This window comes from Mus caroli, unplaced genomic scaffold (genome assembly GCF_978045245.1).
Source record: "Mus caroli unplaced genomic scaffold, Mus_caroli_1 scaffold_8, whole genome shotgun sequence".
Taxonomy (NCBI): domain Eukaryota; kingdom Metazoa; phylum Chordata; class Mammalia; order Rodentia; family Muridae; genus Mus; species Mus caroli.
In genome coordinates, this window is record NW_028227263.1 from 20,096,704 (window position 1) to 20,119,566 (window position 22,863).

Sequence of the window (22,863 nt, forward strand, 5' to 3'; positions counted from 1 at the left end):
CAGAGGTGGCACTCAAGTTGATCAGTAAAGATAGCTACACTGGGAAGGCTTATGTACACACCAAGCCTATGATTGCTAGAGGTTGTTCTTAGCCATGATAGTCCTTGTACCTACAGTCTTCCATCCTCTGTTTCTTGGGTTTGCAACCGGGCTCCTAGCCAGCCTTTCTCTGTGTGGTGGTCCTGGCTCTTTGGCTTTTCTTAGTGACCTTGTGCTAAGGTCTGTGCTCTGGGAGGAGCTGCTCACACACACCCTTTACATGCTTTGTGTTCCTAGTGCCTGGGCAGAATCAGCTCAGAGCCAGGTGAGTGTGTGGTACATGTAATTTAACCAAGCTCCTTTTCAGTTGCTTTGCATATGCAGGAGACAGAGCTGAAGAGTTTTCAGGGGTGTATGCCTTGAGCTTTATCGGTTCTGTTTTAGAAAAAGAAAAATAGCATAAAACATTTTTTCCCAAAGCATTATGGAATAAAAAGGGCTTAAAAAAATAAAGATGATGTTTTACTTCGTGTAAATGTGCAGGTGTTCCTGGATCTACATGAAATGTTTTTGAAACCCTTAAACAGAGCTTGGATTTAGGCATATTTTGTACACACACTTTGCCATATCTGTTTGTCAAAAGCAAAATCAGCTTTATAATGAAAGCAGTTGCCCTGAACGGCTCTGACTTACAAGTTCTAATTATTCTCCTCGAGTATTTACTAGCCACCATGAGTTTATTAAGTTGTACTGATAAAAAGGAAGGAGAAGTGAATTTGGCTATCCCTTCCAACAGGATCCCAGTTGGAAGCCCTTGGTGGGACACTTCCGAGGGGGCTAGCTGATGACTGCGGTGGTCACCACATCCAGTTCTGAAGGGGATTGAGACTGAGTCCCTCTCCAGAGCTGATGTCCTTGTGACTCTTAAGAAATAAACAATTCTGTAGAAACTAACTTGGATGTGTCCTCACTCCTAGGTTGCTACACTTAAAATGAGGAATCTAAATGTCGAGCTGAGAAATCAATTCTGTTTGCAGTAACTTGGAACAAATTTAACAAAATATGTGCAGATCAGCTATGAAAATTATAAAGCACTGCTGAAATTTAAGATCTGTGTAAACGAAAATGGATCAAGCGTGCTAATGTTATGCTAAGATTCCCCAGATTGATCTGATTCAACACAGTCCATGTCTGATTCCAGACTTGTGTCAGTTGATTCTAAAATCTATAAGTGCAAGGAACCCAGAAAGACAAACAGTCCTGAGGGGAGGATAATGTAGAACTCACCCTTCTGTTTTCAGACGCTGCTGTACAAAAATCAGACAGTGTGGTAGACAGAGCCCGTGCAGGTCAGTAAAACAGATAAACAGCACACAGGAAGCCCCTGTGTGCGGTGGCGCAGACGGTTCTCGCTCGAGATGAGTGAAGAGAGAGTGGCCGCACAGTGACTTTGTCATGTGACTCCACCTGTAGGAAAGTCAGTGGGAAAATCTGAAATAGGATTGTTAATCTTTAGGGGACAAAAAGGGTAGAGGATTGGAAGTGATAAGAGTCAGGCTGGTATTAAATACATAGTCTGTGACTTGTACCCACTGAAAGGATGGATAGACAATATGTGAAATAAATGTCAGTCGAGCTGTTAAATTTAAAATAAAAACTAATCCAAGAGATATTATAGGGTACAGCAGAGTAAAATTATGACCATTAAGAGGAATACATTCAAAAAATTATATTAGGATTAAAATATACAACCTAGGAGAGAAATGAGCCATATAAAGAAAAACAGAAGTGCAATAAATTAAATATACAGGCCTGAAAGAGAGTCAAAGCCAAGAAAAATGGAAGAGAATAAAGACCAAAACAAAACAGGATCAAAAGCAAACAAAGGCATAAAAACAAAGGGTCAGAGTTGTCCCAGATTTCAAAAGTGTAGAACTTTGTGTTTTGAAGATGATGAAACAGTTACAAATAAGCAGTTTAATAAGAGTGAAGTGATTAAAGGATACTAGCTATAAGAATAAAAAGTAATTACTGTCAATAATATATATAAAAAAAGCAAGAACATTTTAATATGGCAGAAACTGTTAAAGGGGAAACTCAGGTAAAGGGGGTGAGCTTTATCAGGCTGTGAATACCTGGACTGGAGTCACTTGCACAGGGGCAAGGATGTTTATCTCCTGGAGCAGCTCTTGTCTCTTTTCCAGAGGTAGCAGCTATCAGCAAGAATGGGCATGAATGTCCCACCTCTGGGGGGTGGGGTCAACAATGGTGGTGGCAGACAGCACACTCTTGACTAGTGGCTGGCCGGTGTGGAAGGGGGCGCTGGTAGGATTTCTCTTTGTCCCTTCCTAGGGTGTAGCCAGCTAATTGCTGGCTGTTGTTCCCAAGTGCTCTTGTTTACTTGTGTGTAGAACAGAACCGTCTATGGGCTTGTCCTAGACTTTACAAACAGGTAGGCAAGGCAGTACTGCCATTGTCAAACATCCAGATAAAATACTGGACACCGTTGTAAGGTTTTCTCTAATCCTCTTAACCTCTTTATTATTTTTCTTCATTGTACTACCAAGAAAATGGGGAGCACTGCTCATTGCTCAGATCGTCAGGAGGGATAGTGCTGGGGCAAGGATTTGAACAAAGAACGTGTGGTGGCATCTGCAGTGGTTAAGTCTCTCCGTCTCTTGTGCTACTGTGGAGAGACTTGAGTGGGACTCATGAGAAAGGGGAAGTGTGTGGGCCTGAGCCTGTGCTGAGGAGAGCCACCAGGGCCTCCCATCAAGCCACTGGCCATATTCCCCACAGTCCCAAACATACCTATAGAATAAACAGTGTTACTTACCTGGCATACAGACGACATTCCTTCCACAGTCTGCCTTGCTGTTCAGCCCCATTTTTATTCTTTCTCTTTCTTTGACTTCTTCCTCTGCCTAGAATGCCTGTCCTCTGTGGCAAGGCTACTGCTTTGTCCTTTACCCTAGACATCTGCTCCACCCTTCCAAATAGCTCATTTCCAAGCCCCCCAGATGTGCTAGAGATAAAGCCGTGGGGGCCCTGTGGCATGTCTCACAGAGCAGAGTCTCTCAGTTCTCCAGCCAGAGAACATGTATGAAGCACTTGGTGTGTCAGGTATGGGTGAACCACTGTGCCTGTCCTTGCTCAGTCTATTCAAGATGCGTTTAGATTAGCTCTGCTTGATGGATGAAAAACTTGAGGCTCAGAGAGGAAAAGAGCTTTCCTGTGATAGGCAGAACCAGACTGTCAACCTGGGCTGTGTCACAGCAAGCTCAGTGTCTTCCGGTTGCCTTGCCAAGCCTCAACTTTGTCTCTTTTTACATCAGAGGAAGCCTGCCTGGCTTGTGTCTGTTCTGGACACAGTAAGGAATAAATGTTTATGGAATCCGATTGAAATAAAGGTCTCAACAATCCAGCAGCTCGGTGTGATATTTGTCCCTCAGCAGCTGTGTTTGAAGGCTGCAGGAGAGAAGGTGCCATCTCTGGGATCCTTTGAGAAAAAGCCTTGCTTGCTACTGAAACCCAGAATGGCCCTGGCCTTGAGTCCGTCTTCTCCTTGGAACAGAAAATCTGAGGACTGAGCTTCAGTATAAGAACCTCTGTCTGCTGAGCCATCTGGCTCACTCTGTTGCTGTTCTTGTCTTCATTGTTACTGCTGAGGAAACTGAGGCACAGGGTAACTCCTGATGTATTTACTCTCTTGGGGCCTTACTGCCCCTCTCTGCTAACCTAGGCCTTGTCCTGGAAGCTGCTAGTCCCCATACAATCTAATCTAGGCCTAGAATGCTTTCAGCCTCTGAGACTTGCTGCTGAATAGGCTTACCCCTTCCTAGCTCTGGCTGGCTGGTCAACTCAGCTGATATGGCTCAAAACTCCTCTCCACTCTGATTCAGTGTTACGTCTCTCACTTGACCTCTCCTGAACTGCTCCTCTTGGCCTTAAACTAACTTTGGAATATGCAGTAATCTTCTGGCTCCTTCTCGTTCTGTCTTCACCTGTATCTAGCTTGTTCTTTCTCTGCAGTGTGTCTCTGTACCACTGTCCCAGTAAAGCTGCCGCCTCTCCTTGCTCTCTCTCTGCACTGCTACTTAAGTAGCTTCCCTTTCCTCTCCTCTCATGAGAGTTGGGCATATTCTTTCTCTGATTTGTCAATTTGTCTGCCACTGAGTTAGACATCACCTTCAAACATGGCTGCTTCCTTCTACAAGCTAACTTGACCTTCATTGTTTGGGATTAAAGATGAATACTAAGGACATGTCTGTATTCCAGCCAAAGGAACTAAAGGTGTGTGCCAAGGGCTGAGCCACATGACAACTAGAAACTTTTTTCAGTAAATAACAAGACCATGGGGTTCACAGTGTAATCAAATATGCTGCAACATATCCCTCCCTTTAAGCTAAAAATTGAATACAATTTAACTATTTCAACAGAAACAATTATCAGTCCCATGAATTTAAAATATCCTTATGAAGATCCCTTGTTGGGAGGATCCTTCATAACTACAGTCCTGATTATCTGCCCTTCGCCAACAGTTCATTTCAGTAGCAAGGTTTTCCAGTCCGTCAGTCTGATGAACAATTGGTCCTTTTCAGCTGGTTTGTTGATCTCTCTCCATGATGGGGGGGGGGGGGTGCTGGGATCTGCTTTCTGTGTCTCTTCCTTCCTTGAATTGTGCCTTTCATGTGGAGGCTTTCTCTTAACTCAGATGGATTCTTATGAATTTTGGTGGAACCCATAGTCTTTCATAGGCAAAACCTCTTCCCCAGTGTAGCACATTCCCTAAGTTCCATTCTGATGTTAAAACATCTTTAAAGTATATAGGTTGATGTAATTCAACAGTGTTTTTTACAGTCTAGTCTCTTTCAGGTTCTCTTATTCCCCCTTTCTATTTATCCAGGTATAATTAGATCTTTATGAATCTACACATAAACTTAGACATTTAGGCACTTGAATTCTGCCCAGCTCCAAGCCATCAAGCTGGGCTTCTTACCCATGTCAGTGGCTGTCTGTCTTGATCCTCAATTTCATTAGGCACCATAGGTTCACAATTAATGCTTTCCTGTTCTCTTACTTCCTCTGTCTCATCTCTCATGCCTTTGTATTATTATAGCTAATTTTTCTTGTATGGCTATTTTTTCAACCTTTTTTAAAAGGAAAAATATAAATATTGCAATTGAAAGTAGGGAAGGTTTACTCCAATGGCTGTAAGTACAGCAATGAATACAGCAATGGCTTTTTCAAGCAACATTTCTATCCCCTCAACTCCTACCCTTCAGGGATCTGAAATGGAGTTTCCCATTTTTTTGGATATACTTTAAAATTTTATTGTTTGAGAATTTCAAACAATGTATTTTGATGATATTCCTCCCGTTTATTCCACCCACTCTCCGTTCCTTTGAATTTGTATCTCTTCTACATTAAATTATTGTTTAATAACCCCTGATAAACCCTTACAGAAAATTGTTCATCCCTCCACCAGAAGATACTAACTGTCCATTGTATGTCAGTTAGGAGTCGAGGCTCATGGACCCTTCCCACTCCATGCTTGACTGTTGACTGGCTTGATGCTGTGCAGGTGACCACAGCTTCTATGTGTCATGAGGGCAGCACTCCTGTCATGTCCAGAAGACACTATTTCCCTCTGATCCTCCTGACTTCAGACTCTTACAGTCTTTCTGCCCCATCTTTCATGACGGTCTTTGAAGCTTGTGGAAGGAGTATGATATAGATATCCAATTAATCATGACTGCAATCAGTTAAACAAGAACAAAAATATAATGGATCAATGAAACAAAGAGCTGGTTCTTTGAAAATTATCACACCTTTTGGCCTAGGTAAGCAAACAAAAGAAAGGGTGGAATTAATAGAATTAAAGAGGAAAAAGGAGACATAGAAGAAAGATATAGCAAAACACAAGCCTTTTTAAAATTTACATTCCTCCAAACTAGACTATTATTTTAAAGTATTGATGATTTTCTGGATGTATATGAAGTTTCCCCTTTTTTTTTTTCTTTTTTCTTTTTTCTTTTTTTGGTTTTTTGAGACAGGGTTTCTCTGTATAGCCCTGGCTGTCCTGGAACTCACTTTGTAGACCTGGCTGGCCTCGAACTCAGAAATTTGCCTGCCTCTGCCTCCCAAGTTCTGGGATTAAAGGTGTGCGCCACCACCGCCAGCTAGTTTCCCATTGTTTTAGTGCAGGAAAAGTCTATATATGTCATTAAAATTATCTTGGGGTAGCTTACTGTGATTTGATAATGATCCACTGTCTCAGAGGCTCCTGCATCACCCCTTGCTCTGAGCCCAAGGCTACCATTATTCTGGGGTCTCCCAAGTCTGAGTGTCCAAATGGAATCACAGAGCTGATGTTTCCTCTGGAGCTGATCTTAGGTGAATTTTCTTCTGTGCCTTTCTGTCAGATGTCTCCTGTCCTCTCTTGTCTTTCTGTCAGATGTCCTCTGCTTTCTGTAGTGTTGGTGGGCTTTCTTCTTCTCCATTAACATTGGGTTTTTTTTTCCAACCACATTAACTGACAGATGTAATAGTAAATAACTGTGTGATAACTATCCTGCAACAACACAGAAAGAACATATCATTTAGCCAAACAGGTAGAATTAGCAAAGGCAGCTTCCTACCTATCTGGTTGTCATATGACTTTGGGCCTCTGGGCAGGCCCCTTTGCAGTCACCTAAGACTTTTACCTCCTCCAGTTGTTCTAGGGCTTCTTGATAAATTTCCCAGAGTTCATTCTGGTGGGTGTCACATTGAATTTGCATGCCATTTGCCCTGCTCACCCTTAGCTTTCTCCTTTTACTTAAGGAAACCTGACAGCGTAATTTGCCTGTCACTGACAAGCTGTGGGGAGCTTGAGCAGGTGATCTAACCCTTCCATGCTTCAGTTCCCTTGTATATAAAATGACTCCTAGAGTCCTTAGGACCAGTGAGCTGGCATACGTCTATGCCAGGCATCTACATTGTTTCCTGTCTTTGTTGTCTTTTCCTTGGGCCTAAGTGTGGGTTTTCCCCTGATGTGGTAGGCTATCTGGAGGTAGATGCAAATTTCCTTCAGAGCCCAGAGCAGCCCAGAGCATGGCTTGTACTGCAGCAAGGCCCCACCTTGTCTGTGTTTGTCACTGGCAGTAATGTCATGACAGTGCTAGCTAAGACCTCTTAGTCTTGTCTGCCACTGCCTCTTTTTGAGTTACTTGTAAACTACGTTTATCCTTAGTCCCACCCTCAGTCACCAGAAGGGCTCCTGTTGGCTTTAAAGGAAAAGTTGTTCTTCCTTTCTTGAGCAAATTCCATGTGTGGACCGTACCTGGAAGAATGTTCAAAGGAATAGACTATGTCTTCCAGCTACACTGGCAAGCTAGCAGGGTGCCTCCCTGATCCTTTTGCAAGTATTTCTTCCTTCTCTAAATGTGTTAACAAGACACTATAGTCTTGCCCCTAAGAGTAGTAGGTATTGTAGGGTTTTTTTTTCTTCCTAAATTTATATTCATTTTATTTATATTATATTTTCATTTTATTTTTGTGTATGTGTCTGCTAATACGTGCCACATGTGGGATGCCCTGGAGGCTAGATTGGATTATTTGATCCTCTGCATTTATGAGCTCTCTAATGTGAGGTGCCAAGAAGCAAACCTGTGAATGCTGGGAACTGGACCTAGGTCCTCTACGTGCAGCAGGTGTTCTTAACCACTAAGCCGTCTGCTCTCACACCTCACAGGGGATGAACTTGCAGTGATCACAGGTCAGCTATGGCCTTTCAGGATGTCATCAACTGCTCTCCCATGAGGTGCTGTGTCTATTGTCTGCTGATGTATGCCCTGTTCCTAGGAACTGATGTCATGGTGCGGTGTCTTAAGCTCCTGAAGGAATTCAAGCGAAAGATGGAAGACGACCACGACGATGATGACGATGAGGAGGTCATCTCCAAGGGAGTACCTCCTGTGGACATCGTATTTGAGCGGGACATGCTCACGCAGACCTACGAGCTCAGTGAGTCCCGCTCACAGCCCTTACCCGAGGCTATGAGCCCAAGAGTGGGAAAGGTGTCCTTGTGAGGGGAGTGGGGCTCCAGCATATAAAGCCTAGGAGGTGGCAGGCTTCTCTCCAGGCTTCAGCTGTGGATCAAGTTCAGGGTGGAGCCTTGCTGCCTCCTAGATATGTGGCTTTAACAAGATCTTTGAGCCTTGCCCCCCTGTCTGTGAAAATGGGGAATTACAACAGAATTCTCTAGAGGTGCACCAGTAGACTGAGGGCATTTATTAGGGAGAGTGTTTCATATGACGTGGACATTGAGGCCTACCATGGCTGCCACAAGTGGAAAGCCCAGGGTTTTCATGATCCAGGGCAAGGGAAGAAGGTGCTCCTGACCCAGGTAGGAGGGAAGTGGAGAGAGAGTGAGTTGCCTTTCCTGCCTGTCGGTTCTTTTGTTCTTACTGGCTCCTGGTTGATGATATGCTGCACCTATCTAGGCATACCCTCCCTCCCTGTTACTCTGTGACTCATAGGCCAGGTTCTGCCGGAGGTGGACACCTTCATAGACCTACTTAATAATGCTTGACCACCCGAGAATCCCTTAATCCACCTAAAGTTAACCATCACATTGGATGAAACCGACATGAGCACATTCTCAGATAAAAGGCACAAGAGTAAATTAGCTGCAACAGCACCCACAGAAACACTCAAGCTTAGCTAGCTGCTCATCTTAATCTGTTTTCTGGTGTTATAACAAAGCATCCAAGAGCAGACAGTATTTAAAGAAAAGTGTTGTTTTTGACGGGTAGTTCTAGAAGCTGGTGAGTTTGGATTAGGTGCTGGTATCTGCTCTGCTACCGATGGGGCCTTGCTGCTGCATAAAGGAAGAGAGGCAGAGGATTAGCAGACGTGGAGAGAGTTCCACCTACTGCTTCTTAGAACAGCCCAATGGAGAGCAAGAGCTCTACCCCATACTGCAAGCATCTCTCGGTCTGCTGCACAGAGGAAGTGAGCGTAGCCATCCTACTGAAGACAACAGAACTCAGCCTCTGTGCAGTTCTGTTGTGCAGGTTCTGGCACCTCTGTTGCCTTCTGAATTGTTGCATCATAGACTCCACTGCAGGCCATGCTGGCTAATCGCTCACTTGGCCTTTATGAAGGCTGATAGATTGACAGTTCTTGTGGTGGCTCAGATTCCTCAGAACATAGTTTAGAAACAACTGCCTAGAGCCCTCTTGTCCCCACTTATGCCCTATGAGCCATCTCCTCTCATTCCGATGGCCATCTTTATGTGTGTCTGATGTAGAAAGCCTCCTGCACCCTGACTGATTTTTGCCTGGTACCCTCAAATGTGTGAATGCATTTTTTTTTTTTAAAGCAGTGTTTTCTGTTCAAAGAGCTTTACCACCATCTGTCTAAAGCTCATGTATCAGCCTCCAACCAGGCTCCTCCCTGGAATATTTGATCCCAGGGCATTTCAAAAGGACTTGAGAAAGGCAGGTACTGTACTGATACTGAGTGACAGGCATGGACTCCAGGGCAGGAACTGCAGACTACATGCACGGTACTGAAAACAGGCAGCAAGCTCTGTTCTCGGCTATGGCGCTGCTGCCATCACTTCCTCGGGTATTGCTGGTCAGGCTGTGAGAAAAGGGGCAATTGTTGGTCTCCACAGGAACATGAAAGTGCACATTAAGAGACGTTTTCAGAAGAGGAAGGAACATGGGCACATGTACCTGGGAGCTGAGGCAGGATGATCGCATGTTCAAGGACAGCCCTCCCTGCCACCCCCAAATATTATCTTAAAAAGCATTTTGATGTTTTTTGAAAGGGTCAGTTTCATTAATCTGAGTAAGTTCATTTGTGAGAAAAGGCTAACTTCCTCCTGCTGCTTAAAGGTGATGTTAGAGACTTTAATAGGTCCGCTTCTCTTGGAATAGAGCCACAGTTTGCTTTCCCATTCATGTTCTAGCATGGAGAACCAGGGAGCTACACACAAAGTGAGCAGCTGGTGTTCTCAGGGTCAGGTGGCTCTTCAGTCTGGCAGTGGAGTGCTCCTGGGGAAGGGGAGAGTGCTTTCTCTGGCGGTTCCACTTTTGTGCTTAGCCAGGGAGCAGGGAAGTAGCTGTGAGCAGCTGCCCCTGTGCAGTGGTGGGGTTCAAGTGTGGTATTGTTCACAGTTGAGCGCAGAGGAACGAAAGGAATTTCCCAAGCTGAGATCCGAGTTGCTATGAACGTGGGAAAGCTGGAAGCAAGAATGCTGTGTCGGCTCCTTCAGAGGTTCAAGGTTGTCAAGGTAACATCCTGTCATCCCTACAATACCTCATCTGGTGCTCCCATGGGGTTATACGTTGGAGAAGCAGATGCAGTACTGTCTGTCCATGGGCAGGTAGCTGTATGAGGCTACTAGCATGCTAGGCCTCCCTTCACTGAGGGCTTCTCTGGTTTTGCTTCTTAAAAACTGAAGCACTGGAGAGAGCAACAGGACAGCATCTGCCCTTGAAGCTCACTCCTGGGTGAGGGCAGTCAGCTGGAGCTGCCTGGTGTCTGATAAGCTCCCATTAGTGTGATTTGCCTGGCACCTGAAAGTATCAGAAGCACTAACTGAGGCAGGCCTAGTGTTCCCCTTTTGTGATTCAAAGCTTTATCTCAGCTGCTGAGGCTGTATTAGTCAGCTTTCTGTAGCTGTAATGAAGTAACTAAGGCGGCTAGTTACAAAGAGGAAGGTTGCTTTGGCATGTTCTGGAGACTGTAGTCCGAAATCAAGTGGGTTTTGCTGATTTGGACCTCTAATGAGACAGGAAGCACCTCATGACAGGAGCACGCTGGTAGAATAAATTCACATCCTGAGCCAGAAAATGGTCCAGGGACATAGACACATACACATGGGCACACATGCACTCGTCCACACCACTTTGGGAGCACTCATACCTCCTACAGGTTCTGCCCTTCCCAATAGTACCACCCTTGGAACTAAACTTTTACTCATTCAGACTCTCTGGTGGGCCACTGTGGGCATTTTACCACAAGGCAGGGATTTATTAGTTGATCTGTGTATACTGGGGCTCTTGGTGCCATCCCTGGCAACATGTGGGTTCATAGACTATTTTAACTTTCTCCCACTATATGCTGTGGAATGAGCCCCTTTCCCATTTTAGAAGGCAAGATGATCATGGATTGATAATAAACCAAATCACAGGTGTCCACAGCTGTGGCTGTGTGGAACTGGTATCTGCAGTGTGTGGAACTCTGAGCTCTATATAACCAGCACAAATCGATTCCTGACTGTCTGTGAGCCAGGTCCAGCACAGAGGGTGCATGGAAAATCAAGGCGCTCTCCATAAAGGGTAACTAGGTTCAGAGAGCAGACACAGTCCAGATCATGTGTGGTCCTGTCGTGGCAGGCCCTGCCAGGAAGGCTCTGTACAACAGGGGGAGAGCACTTGGGGCACCTTATACCTGTAGGTGCTTATACCCTCTGGAGTGTGCTAACACATGTGGTTGCCCTAGGGGTTCATGGAAGATGAAGGCCGGCAGCGGACCACCAAGTACATTTCCTGTGTGTTTGCGGAGGAGAGTGACTTGAGCCGACAATATGCTCGTGAAAAGGCCCGAGGAGAGCTACTAACCACTGTGAGCCTCGCCTCAGTGCAAGATGAGTCCCTCATGCCTGAGGGCGAAGAGGCCTTCCTCTCTGACTCAGAAAGTGAGGAAGAGAGCAGCTGCAGTGGTGGCAAGCGGAGGGGCCGAGGGTCGCGGGGCCATGCAAGAGCCTCGGGGGATGCTGGGCCTGGCTCTCGGCCTCATCACTCCACTCCAGCTAAGGGTAAGGGCTGCTTGAAGCATATGGGGGCATCGGGGCCATGCACCCTGGCACAGCTCACCATAGTCAAGGAGCAGTTGTTCAGCTCAGCAGGCACCTGGAGCTCTCCTAGGTCACACCATCATAGATGTGGAGGGGTCGGTCGTATGGTGTGTTCTGGCTACTTGCAAGGTAGTCAGTCTCCTTGAATAACATTTTTGTACATGTTTTTACTACTTTCATCCCTTCCCTCGGTCCATTCAAGAACCAGAGCTTAGTTTACAGAATACTACTATGGAGGCAGGGATGTTCTCCCAAGTGAGCTGTTACAACCTAGTAAATCTCGCTTATTTGTTTGAGAGTGGATTTTACTACGTGATCTACCTTGAGCTCACTCACCCACCCTTCCTACCTCAGCTTCCTGAGTGCTGAGCTTTCAGGTGTAGAGTACCCTGGATGGCTTCATCTCTTGCTTTAAAGTTGTGTAGAAAGTGAGTGGTTGATAGACTAATGTTCAGTTTTGTACTCCAAGACTGTAGAGTGAGCCCGAGGAGGTCCCTGGGCTAACCTGCCCTGTCTGCCAAGCAGAGAAGCCCTCCTTGTTTTCCTCTGACCCGCTGTGCCCACTCTCCTTGCAGGTGGGTGGAAAGTCCTAAATCTGCACCCACTGAAGAAGCCGAAAGCTGCCACCGAGGAGAGATCCCGCAGAAGCTCTGCTTGTAGGGATGGCCTGGACACCAGCAGCTCATCTGAGCTCAATGCACCCTTCGACCCTCACAGCATGGACAGTCACAGTGGTGACATCGCTGTGATTGAGGAGGTCCGGCTCGATAACCCCAAGGTTAGTAACCATCCTAGAGGCTTGCGGCACGAAGACTCCAGTCTTCTTGGTTCAGTACTTGAATCCAGAGACAGGAACAGGCGATAGTAGTGTCACCTGCCAAACACAGGATGTGAGCCAAGTGACGGCAGCAGTTCCACAGAGAGACACAGAACCATTTGCTGCCTCTGCCCCATGCTAGGCCTAGTCCCAAGTCTCCAGTGACCTCTGACAAGGTAGTCTTTTCACATAAATTCAGAGGGAAAGTTTGTGTGGTTAATTTACATAGCCAATATTGCTGTGAAGGCATTTGGCAGTGCTTGGACCTTTGTGATAATCACGGTTAGGAAGAGAGATTGGTGGCCACAGCAGGTGAGGGCAGAACGCTTTGTTGCTACTGTTGTTATTTGGGGGCAGAATCTCACTGTTGCTCAGCTGTCCCCCACCTCCTAAGCTTAAGCACTGGTGTGGACCAGCAACCAGGTGACTCCAGCTGCTGCTGTTGTGTTCAGGCCTCACAGCCTGAGGAGAAGAAATATGGAGTCTGCTCTGTGCCATGGGATGGGAAATTGACCTGCTAAGAGATGGCAGCGTGGGGACCTCCCCAGCTTCCATTCTCCCACCCTGGAATAGCAGGCTGCACTTTGCCTGTGGCCCTGTTGTAGAATTGATGGGCTCTGGGTGATTTGATCTAGACTCTTTCCACCCTTTAGTGCTTGCTAGATGCTGCCCAGTACCTTCTTGTTGGGGCCTCCTAATCCTAATCCTAATACAACAGGTCTTCCTTCCAGGCCAGAGTTCCTGTGCTGTCTGATAAAAAACACTCCATTTTACATCCATGGCTCCCTGAAGGTTTTTGGCAGAGCACAGCTCTGCTTCTGCAGCTTCTGGTTACTGTGGCAGTTTCCTCCAGAATGTCGCTCTGAGACATGATGGACAACAGGTCTCCACTTCAGGGACCTTTCTGAAATCCTCTAGATTTCACTCTCTATTGTGAGAGAACTCTGCCTTACCTGGAGACCTGTGGTAGGCAGAGAGCAGGCTAAGCTTAGCTGTTCCCACGTTGTCACCCCAGTGCCTGAGCTGCGTTTCCTCTTCCTGAAAGCACCACTCTAAGCCACAGCCACCTGGCCGCACACGCCCTATGGCTGCCACGTGATGTCAACAGGTGTTCTTTTTCATTCAGGGTTCATGTTCAGACTTTACCACATTTTTGATGTGATAAAGGCACAGGTTTGTGCTAAGCTCCTAGAAGACAGAAAGACCTTAAGGATGAAAGTAGAGTCGGGTTGGGGAGCTGCTGAGATGGCTCAGTGGTTACGAATATTGCCTACTCTTAGCTGAGAACTTGAATTCAAATCCCAGTACCCAGATGCCAACCAGTTTACAATTGTCTATGGCTCCCAGGGCATCTGATGCCCTCCTCTGGCCACCTTTGGTAGTGCATGCATATGGCACATGAATATACAGGAATGTAGGAACACTCATAGACATAAAAATAAATAAAATATTTTTAAAAATAAAAGTTGTAGGTGAAAAGATGGCTCAGCAGCTTAAAGTACTTGCTACTCTTCCAGAGGTCCTGGGTTCAGGTCACAGCACCTACACTAGGCAGCTCACAGCCACCTGTAACTCTAGCTCCAGGGAATTCTACCCACTTCTGGCCTCCTGTTCACATATGGCAGACAGACACATACACATAAATAATATATAAATATAACATCTTCACTTTCCATCCTTGTATTCTCCCAGAAACCTAGATTGTGTTTCTATTATGTAGGAGGGTGGTGGCTCCCAGAAAGGTGGACGGCATGGCTCAGGCCAGGACAAGCCTCACAAAACATACCGACTGCTAAAGCGCAGAAATCTTATCATAGAAGCTGTCACCAACCTCCGCCTGATTGAGAGCCTGTTCACGTAAGTATACTGTTGTCTCCATGACTGCCCTTCTCCCTAGCAAGGGACTGGGAGGCCTTGAGCTGCTGCCTTACTATGTGTGTTTTACGGTGTCTCATTGTGGTCAACAGGATGTAGATTTCCTGTCATTAGCAAGGGTAGACCTAGAGAATGAAAATGCTAGATGTCTAGGAGCCCACATTGGCTTTTCTCCTAACCTGAGTATTCCTTTTGTACAGCTGTGTCAGGCAGGCGAGAGACAACTTGAAAGAGGCTCTATTTGGCTCATGGTTTCTTGGGTTCTTGGTGTGGTCTCTTGGCCTTGTATGCGTAGTGGTAGGAATATGTAGCCAAATCTCATCTTCACTTTATAGCAGCCAAGAAGCAGAGAGCAGGCAAGATCTGCAGCAACCTACTTCCTCCTGCATGCAAGCCCCACCTTACAAAATCTGCAATATCACCATCTTCTGGGTCCAGGTCTTAAGCCCATGAGTTGTAGGGGACATAGCACATTTAAACCATAACACTGGGGAATTGTTACAAGAAAAGGGGGACCAAGAAACCTGTGTGCAGTCACGTTGCAAGAGGCACAGACAGGACTGTGTTAAAGACAGAGGAGCTGAGTTTCAGGTCTGGTCTTTGTAACTCTTGGAGCCACCACACTGTGTTGGGGCAGTACCTCCAGAGCTCTGAGACCAGAGTAAGAACCATTGGCAGAAGGGGCCTCCCTTCTGATCACCTGATCACCTTCTGATCACCAGCGCTGATCCTTTGCCCTGTCTCTGGCTAGCTGGGGTGCAAGGACCACCTCAGATACATCATCACCCTGGTCCTTCCTGTGCCATGTGGAGCTTGTCTGGGTGTCCTGGTGTCCATATTGGCCCTGCTTTTCTTTATTAGTGATCTAGAAATGTCACACGAATCAGAAAGATTGAGAGAGATCAGTAGGATAGAGAGAGATTCAGACCAAGGAGCAAGTGGTAAATTGGAGTTTCTCTACCTGAATGGTAAAGAAGGGTGCAGGAGACAGGTTTCCATCCTTGCACTCTGTGCCCCGCCCCATTCCTTTCCATTGTAAAGTCATGTGATCTCTGTTGCTGTGGAGCTGCTGGGAGTAATGGCCTTTCTTTAGCTAATTTGTTTACTCTAGAAAGATGTGGTATTTCATGTTCCAAAAGGGCCACCTTCATAGGATGTGAAAAACTCCTACAGTGTTTCCCTGGTTCCTGATAGACCTCTGTGCCCTACATGTGAGAGAATGACCTTCTTCTCTGCTATCCAGGATTCAGAAGATGATCATGGACCAGGAGAAACAAGAGGGTGTCTCCACCAAATGCTGTAAGAAGTCCATTATCCGCTTGGTGCGGAACCTGTCTGAGGAGGGTCTCTTGCGATTGTATCGGACTACAGTCATTCAGGATGGCATCAAGAAGAAGGTAACCCCTTTGGCTTCCCCTTAGCCCACAGAACTAGCTCCATGCTATGGGAAACATTCCGGCCTAGTGTTTCTTTTCATTGTTGTATATTGATTGATCTTTCTTGTTAGTGATTGGGACATCCAGTTCTGCCTCTTAACGTAGAGAGTAGGAGTCCTACTGGCAGACTTCCTGTGAAAGCTGGGAGCAGCCACTCGAGCATTAGAGCAGTGAGTTGGCCTAGGCTGGAACAAGAAGGAAGCAGACCTGTTAGAGTTACACAGGACAGTGTTAGGATCTAGAAGGGTCATGGCCAGTCTGGGATGTGTCTGTTTCGTCCATCTCCATGTATCTGTTTCTGTAGCACTGCGATGGGAGCTGTTCCCATAGTAACTGTAGCTCAGCAGCTTTGCACGCACTTTACAGCATCAATTTTTCAGGGTCAGAGTAATTGGGATGGTGCACTGGACATTCAGGCTGAAAGCAGTGGGACTGACTGGATTTTCTCTCAGCTCTGAAGGAGCCCTGCTTTGATACTTAGTTTCACTCCTAAGTGGACAAGGTCATCTCTGCATTCATAAATCTTTTTTATTTTTTTTTTGAGATACAGCAATACTAAAAAAAGTGACTTAAGAAATAGAGTTAGCTGTTGCATGTAGACAGGACTCATGGGCTTTCATATCTGCTGCAAGTCACCTCAAAATAAAGCCATCAAGTCTCCTTGACCTAGCTCCCTCATCCACAGCCGTCTGCCATGAATCCACTTGAGAAGTGGCAGTCAGTCAGATGCCAGCCTTCCTCACTGAAGGACACATTGAAGCCCCAGCCGCAGGGGCACCTGTGACTTGAGCAGGTTTTACAGAAGCTACTCTGTCAGACTTCCTTGGTGTCACTGTCGAGGGCAACAAATCCTCCCCTAGTTTGGGCCTAGGGAGACTATGTGGCCTCAGGAGTGGCTTAACTAGTGCCAGCCTGGAAGGCTAGCAAGTGAAGATCAGAGCCTGAGGGAGGGCATGAGGGTGTCAGGTCAACAAACAGTTAGGGCCATGTAACCACAGGAATGAAAGTTGGTGGATATGGAGCCTCCAGCTGCAGGGCAGCACATGGGAAAACCGTCGTATGCTTCTAAATTGGGTTTGAAGTTCACTGCTGAGGCTTGTTCTCTAACAGGACTTGCTTGGCCCAGGCTGTTGGTGATTGGCGGAAGCCCATACTCCTATACGTCCCCTAACTCTTAGGCTATTGAGGAATTCACTGCTGGCCTAGGACAAGGGGCCAACAGGAGCTGCCATCTCTAAGTACTTTTCAGTTCACGGAGAAGTTGCCTAACTGGATCTCATTTGGGTCTCACAAAGAAGTCAGCAGTACGGGTGGATGCAGTGCTGAGGTGGGCGTGGGGTTTCCTTTTTATCAGTGGTAAGCAGAGCCCAGGGGTGCTGCTGCCTGTCCCAGCCCCCACAGCTGCTGCTCATCACACTGCAGTGACAGCAACACAGAAAGCTGCTCCTGCGGCACCCAGTCCATTCTGTCTGTCAGTGCTGAAGTTAGTGTCCTGACTCCTGCACATCTGCTACTCACTGCCCAGATTTTATCCCCTCATCTCAAGGAACAACAACCACTCGTAACCATTCTGCCTGGATTCCCAGGGAGAGCTAACAACAGAGCAGCCCTGCATCCTCTGGCAGCCTGGGAGGTGCACCACCCAGGGAAACTGCAGTTAGGAAACTCAGAGGAGCATGTGTGGGGAGCTGCCTCAGCTATCAGAAGAGCTGCTGAGCTGTGACAGCCTGGTCAGGGAAACTGCAGGGCCAGCGCTTGTTGTCCAAGACATGGTGACATGGTCCCTAAGAAGTTCAGATGCCTGCAGCTGAAACAGCAAACTGTCTACCATGTGTTCTGCCTCACTCTGAGTTGTGGGTGTGTTGGAAATATCTTCTGTGGAACCTCAGGTCAAACCTGCCCTGCCCTCTGGGACACTCCAACCTCTTTCCATAGGTAGATCTGGTCGTGCACCCATCTATGGACCAGAACGATCCCCTTGTGAGAAGTGCTATTGAGCAGGTTCGCTTCCGGATCTCCAACTCAAGCACAGCAAACAGGCAAGTGGAAGAACTCCCAGTTAAACTGCCCAGGCCTGCAGCCTCCCAAAGGCTTTCTGTACACTTCATGAGATCCTGGGTTTGCTGCCTAGATGCTATGGCTCGTACTTACCTAGTCTACATGGGGATCCAGTTCTGAACTTCTAGTATTCTTTGTTCTAATTTACCTTTCTTTTGATGGTGATGGAGAAGCGACCAGGGCTTTGCATAAACTAGGCCAACACTTTCCCACTGAGCCATACTACCTGCCCTGATGCTTGTCCATGTGGTAAATGTAACCAATCGGAGCACTCCCCATCAATGCTTCTGTGTAGGAAACTCAGTCTCGTTGTGGCATAAGTAAGTCCCTTGCTTTCTTCAAGTCTCGATCGTCTTACCCTAAGTGACTGAACGCACACTGGTGAAAAGCAGTTTTTAGGTGGCTGGGCTCCTGGTGGGCAGAGGAACTGCAGTGGTTGATCACATTAGTTTTTTTATTGCTGGTTACTGGCTTCTGTGAAGCATCAGGAGACAGAGCACACTGGGTTCCTTTTCCTTCCTGTGGATAGCAGCCTCTGAAGGTCCCACATGAGCCCTTCGTGTTTTAGAGGCCATTCACTTGTGTCATCTGCCTGGTCCCATGACCAGTTGAGTCTGAAACCCCAGGCCTGGCAGATAGGCCTTGTCTTTGCTTCTAACGTGTTTCTGCACCTAATGTTTGGGCTGCAGAGTTAAAGTTCCACCGGCCCCAGCACCCCAAGAAGAAGCAGAAGAGGAGAACCAAGAACCAGAAGCCCCAAGTAGATCAACAAGCTCTGACCCAAACGCATCCTCGAAGCCAGAGAGCACTCGGGTGAAAAAGACTGACGAGAAAATGGGCATAACCCCACTCAAAAATTATAAACCTGTCATAGGTAAGGAGCAGCTTCTGTCACCTTTGTCTGCTGTGTTCTGAGCAGTGGTCTATAAATCACCTCCCTGGCACCCAGACCCTAGGCAGCTCATGGTAGCTGTGGGATGAACTGGACCAACACAGTCTGGGGTTGCCCAAGCACTGCCCGCACCTTTCTTCCTACAGTTCCTGGACTCGGGCGCTCCATAGGGTTCCTTCCCAAGATGCCCCGCCTAAAGGCGATGCACCTGTTCCTGTGGTACCTGGTGTATGGGCATCCTGCCGGCCACACTGGGGAGCAGCCTACTCTCCACAGTGAGAGGAAAACAGGCAAGCAGGAGTCCAGCAGACCAGGGGCTCAGCCCTCCTCAGATGACTGGGACACCGCAGAAGCCAAAAACAGCACAGAAAGCAGCTCCTGGGAGGCAGAAATGGAACTCTCCACAGAGATAGGTGAGAGCCGCAGGTCTGTATGTTGGGGTGGAGAGTGTAGGGAGAGACAAATATATGAGCGCCATGGGCCTGTTAGTAGGAGATGGCAGGGTGAGTCCATTTTCTCCTGACCATACTCGCTACTTGAAGTGACTCTTGATGTCTTGCAGTGTATGTGGATGAGATCTCATGGATGCGCTACGTCCCTCCCATCCCGATCCACAGAGACTTTGGCTTTGGCTGGGCTCTTGTCAGTGACATTCTTCTCTGCCTGCCCCTCTCCATCTTTGTCCAACTTGTTCAAGTCAGCTACAAGGTACCTGTGATTCTGGGTCATCTCATATCTACAGGTAGTGGGGCAGGAAGCCTGTGCTCTGTGTGATCAAGGGCAAGTACGTGGAGTTTGCCCCTGTGGTGAATGAGTGGATGCTGGGATGGTCAGTCAAGGGAAAGCATTTCAGGTTTGAAGTGCTCTATTGTTATTCCACATAGAGTAGGGTAGAATTGATAAAAGAACTAGCTGGGTGGATGGGTAGTGTATACTTCAGATAGCTAGCTAGGGAAGAAGATAATAAATATGTTGCAGCAATAAAACACCTTTTAGAAACGTGATGATGTCAAAAAGGAGCAAATAGAAATGACCCAAAGGTAATCACTGGTCATATTTTTGGTACATTTTCTTCTAGTCTTTCATGTGTGTGCGTGTATGTGTCTCCCTGTTCTTAAAAACTGAATTATGATTATACTTATATCATATATCCTCTCCACTTATACATTATAGCAGTGTTTTCTATTTGGGGAATAGAACCCCTCCCTGCTGAGAGGATGCCCCCTTTTGCCTCCTGGAAAGGCTGTAGCCGCTGTGTGCCTCTCTACAGGACCAGAACGTATTCTTGCCCTCCGCCATGTGCTGGGTGATCTGGGGGTGGGAGAGTGGGGGAGGGATCTTGATATAGGGACCCAAGGCAGAGGTGGGGAGGTCATAGTGTTAAGTGGTTTTCCATAAACCTTGGCGGCTGAGCTGAAACTCCAGGTGGCCTCTGTAGGTGGATAACCTGGAGGATTTTCTGAATGACCCGCTGAAGAAGCACACACTGATCCGCTTCCTCCCCAGGCACATCCGGCAGCAGCTACTGTATAAGAGGTGAGAGTAAGTCCCACAAGGTTGGGTCCCAGATGCTCTCCCAACCCTGGGAGAAGTAGAAGGCATTGCCTGCCTGTTGCACAGCCTTAAGGGTCTCAGTAGTTCATTCCCCTGATACATGAGCTAGTACATACAGTATTTGGTTTTAGTAAGTAAAATTTGCTGCTAAGGGCTGGAGAGATGGCTCAGTGGTTAAGAGCACTGACTGCTCTTCCAGAGGTCCTGAGTTCAATTCCCAGCAACCACATGGTGGCTCACAACCATCTGTAATGGGAACAGTGCCCTCTTCTGGGGTGTCTGAAGAGAACAATGGTGGTGTACTTCCATATATAAAATAAATAAATCTTAAAAAAAAAAAAGTAGAGCTCATCTATACAGCGTGAGAAAAATCAGATAAAGACTTGTAGCCACGCGAGTGCTCTGGATTGTTCTCTTGCATTCACTTTCCAAATCAAACCCCACGGTGACTAATGCCCTAGGGGACGAGGTATCCAAAGCAAGAAAGAGAGAAAGCTCCTGCCTTACCCTGGCCTCAGGGCTCTGTGAGGTGTGTGGAAGGGGACTAACTGCTGTTTGTTCTAGGCGGTATATTTTCTCGGTGGTGGAGAACCTGCAGCGGCTGTGTTACATGGGGCTGCTACAGTTTGGACCCACAGAGAAGTTTCAGGATAAAGACCAGGTAGTGCTTCCTAGCCCAGGGAGGTGGGCCTGATTATCAACCCAACTGCAGCACCCCGCCCTGGCGCCGATTGCTGTGTGCCTCCTCTCCTGATGGGTGTCTCCTGTAGGTCTTTGTTTTCCTGAAGAAGAACGCAGTCATTGTGGACACCACCATCTGTGACCCACATTACAACCTGGCCCACAGCAGCCGGCCTTTTGAGAGACGTCTCTACGTCCTGGATTCCATGCAGGATGTGGAATGCTACTGGTTTGACCTGCAGTGTATCTGCCTAAACACCCCACTAGGTATCCTGGCTTACTGTGCCCTGTGTTCCTTTTCCCCTTGGTGTGACCAAGGATGCAGAACCAGAGGAGAGCCTGGGGGTTGCAGAGTCCATTGTCTTTCAGACCCACTCCCTTAGTCCCAGGGTATCCCTGAAACTTCTTGTAAAGCCCTGTGGCGGGCCTTGAAATAGGAAGCTCCTGCCCCATCTCAACCCCATTCAGCATCCAAATCCAAGTGTTTTATCTTCACTCACAAGCACATGTTGGTATTTACCCAGCATCTGCTTTAGGCCATCACTTCCTAGCCTTTATGGTGATTGTGCTCTAGGGAGGAGGAAGCACAGCTCAAGAGAAAGACCTGAGTGCGATAGGAACTGTGTTGAGCCACACAAGGTGTTCACTGCAGAATATTTTGGCAGGACTTAGAATCATCTGAGGAGACAGAGACCCCTGCTGAGCAGAGTGCTGAGATCTCAGGCCACTGGGGCTGGAGAAGACCCTTGGCAGGAGAAGTAGCTTGTGCCAAGGCCTTGAAGAGTGTTAGAGAGATGCTGGAGGGAAGACAGAGTGGAAGAAGGGTTGGAAGCAGACTTGGGGACCCTGTAGGAATAGCAGAGTTATTTGAAGAGCAAGAAAACGTGGAATGTTTACGTGCAAGCTGTGCAAAAAAATGACTGACTGCCCATCTTCTATGCTGGTCATTGCTGTTTAACTGTCATCTCCCAGTAAGCCTACTCAGCATCTTGCCCTATCTTGTTTCCTCACATGCATCTCCAGGGTATTGCAAAGTGCCTTTCTGGAGTGGACGCCCTGTAGTATACAAGGGCAAGTCCAGCCCAGGGCTTTGCAGGAGGTGGTAGAACTCTTCTTTTGGTACTCCTACTACAAAGCCCCACAGTCACCATCAGTTTTCTGTCCACATGAAAAACACTGCTTGGGTTGACACCTAGAGAAGGGACTGTGGCTGGATTAGGGAATGCACACAGTTAGGTGCTCTTTCACCCGAGAGCTTTATTTAAGGAGTCCAGACAGACCTTAATGCAGAGTGTCTCTTTGGTATTTCGTAGTGAGGGAAGCTCTTACCACTGTAGGTTTTCAAAGCACGAAATCTCCTGTAGTTCACACCTACATAAAATGTTATGAACCAGCATGTAATTTGCATCAGTCTCAGGCCTGGCAGTTATATTTTTTGTCCCTTTTTAGATAAGCAGATTTGTCACAGGCTTATTGCAATCATTAAGCAGACATCCTTTGTCCCTTCAACAAACATTTGAGGAGGTTCTGTCCCAAGTAATGTGGAGAAACACACTACATCATAGGATACAGTCATGCTGTGAAGTAGGGGTGTCTGAGATGCCAGAATGCATACGGGTCACCTTGATGGCTTGTTAGAGCGCTACTTCCTGGGTCTGAGCCCTGTCCAGAGAGGGCATTTATTTTGTTTCTGTTTTTAAATTGTTTTTTAGTGTAC

At 47.1% G+C, this 22,863-nt stretch overlaps 1 protein-coding gene across 1 annotated transcript in view; it reads left to right on the top strand.

Moving 5' to 3' along the window:
- Gtf3c1 (general transcription factor IIIC subunit 1) overlaps positions 1-22,863 on the top strand; it is a 66,266-nt gene that overhangs the window by 18,904 nt on the left and 24,499 nt on the right. The window contains exons 7-19 of the mRNA XM_021166027.2: positions 7,825-7,986; positions 10,149-10,264; positions 11,479-11,794; positions 12,409-12,611; positions 14,371-14,507; positions 15,769-15,922; positions 17,897-18,000; positions 18,709-18,893; positions 19,058-19,324; positions 19,474-19,619; positions 20,350-20,447; positions 21,030-21,126; positions 21,236-21,413. Of these exons, the coding sequence (XP_021021686.1) occupies positions 7,825-7,986; positions 10,149-10,264; positions 11,479-11,794; positions 12,409-12,611; positions 14,371-14,507; positions 15,769-15,922; positions 17,897-18,000; positions 18,709-18,893; positions 19,058-19,324; positions 19,474-19,619; positions 20,350-20,447; positions 21,030-21,126; positions 21,236-21,413 (2,163 nt within the window). The remainder of the gene's footprint in view (positions 1-7,824; positions 7,987-10,148; positions 10,265-11,478; positions 11,795-12,408; positions 12,612-14,370; positions 14,508-15,768; positions 15,923-17,896; positions 18,001-18,708; positions 18,894-19,057; positions 19,325-19,473; positions 19,620-20,349; positions 20,448-21,029; positions 21,127-21,235; positions 21,414-22,863) is intronic.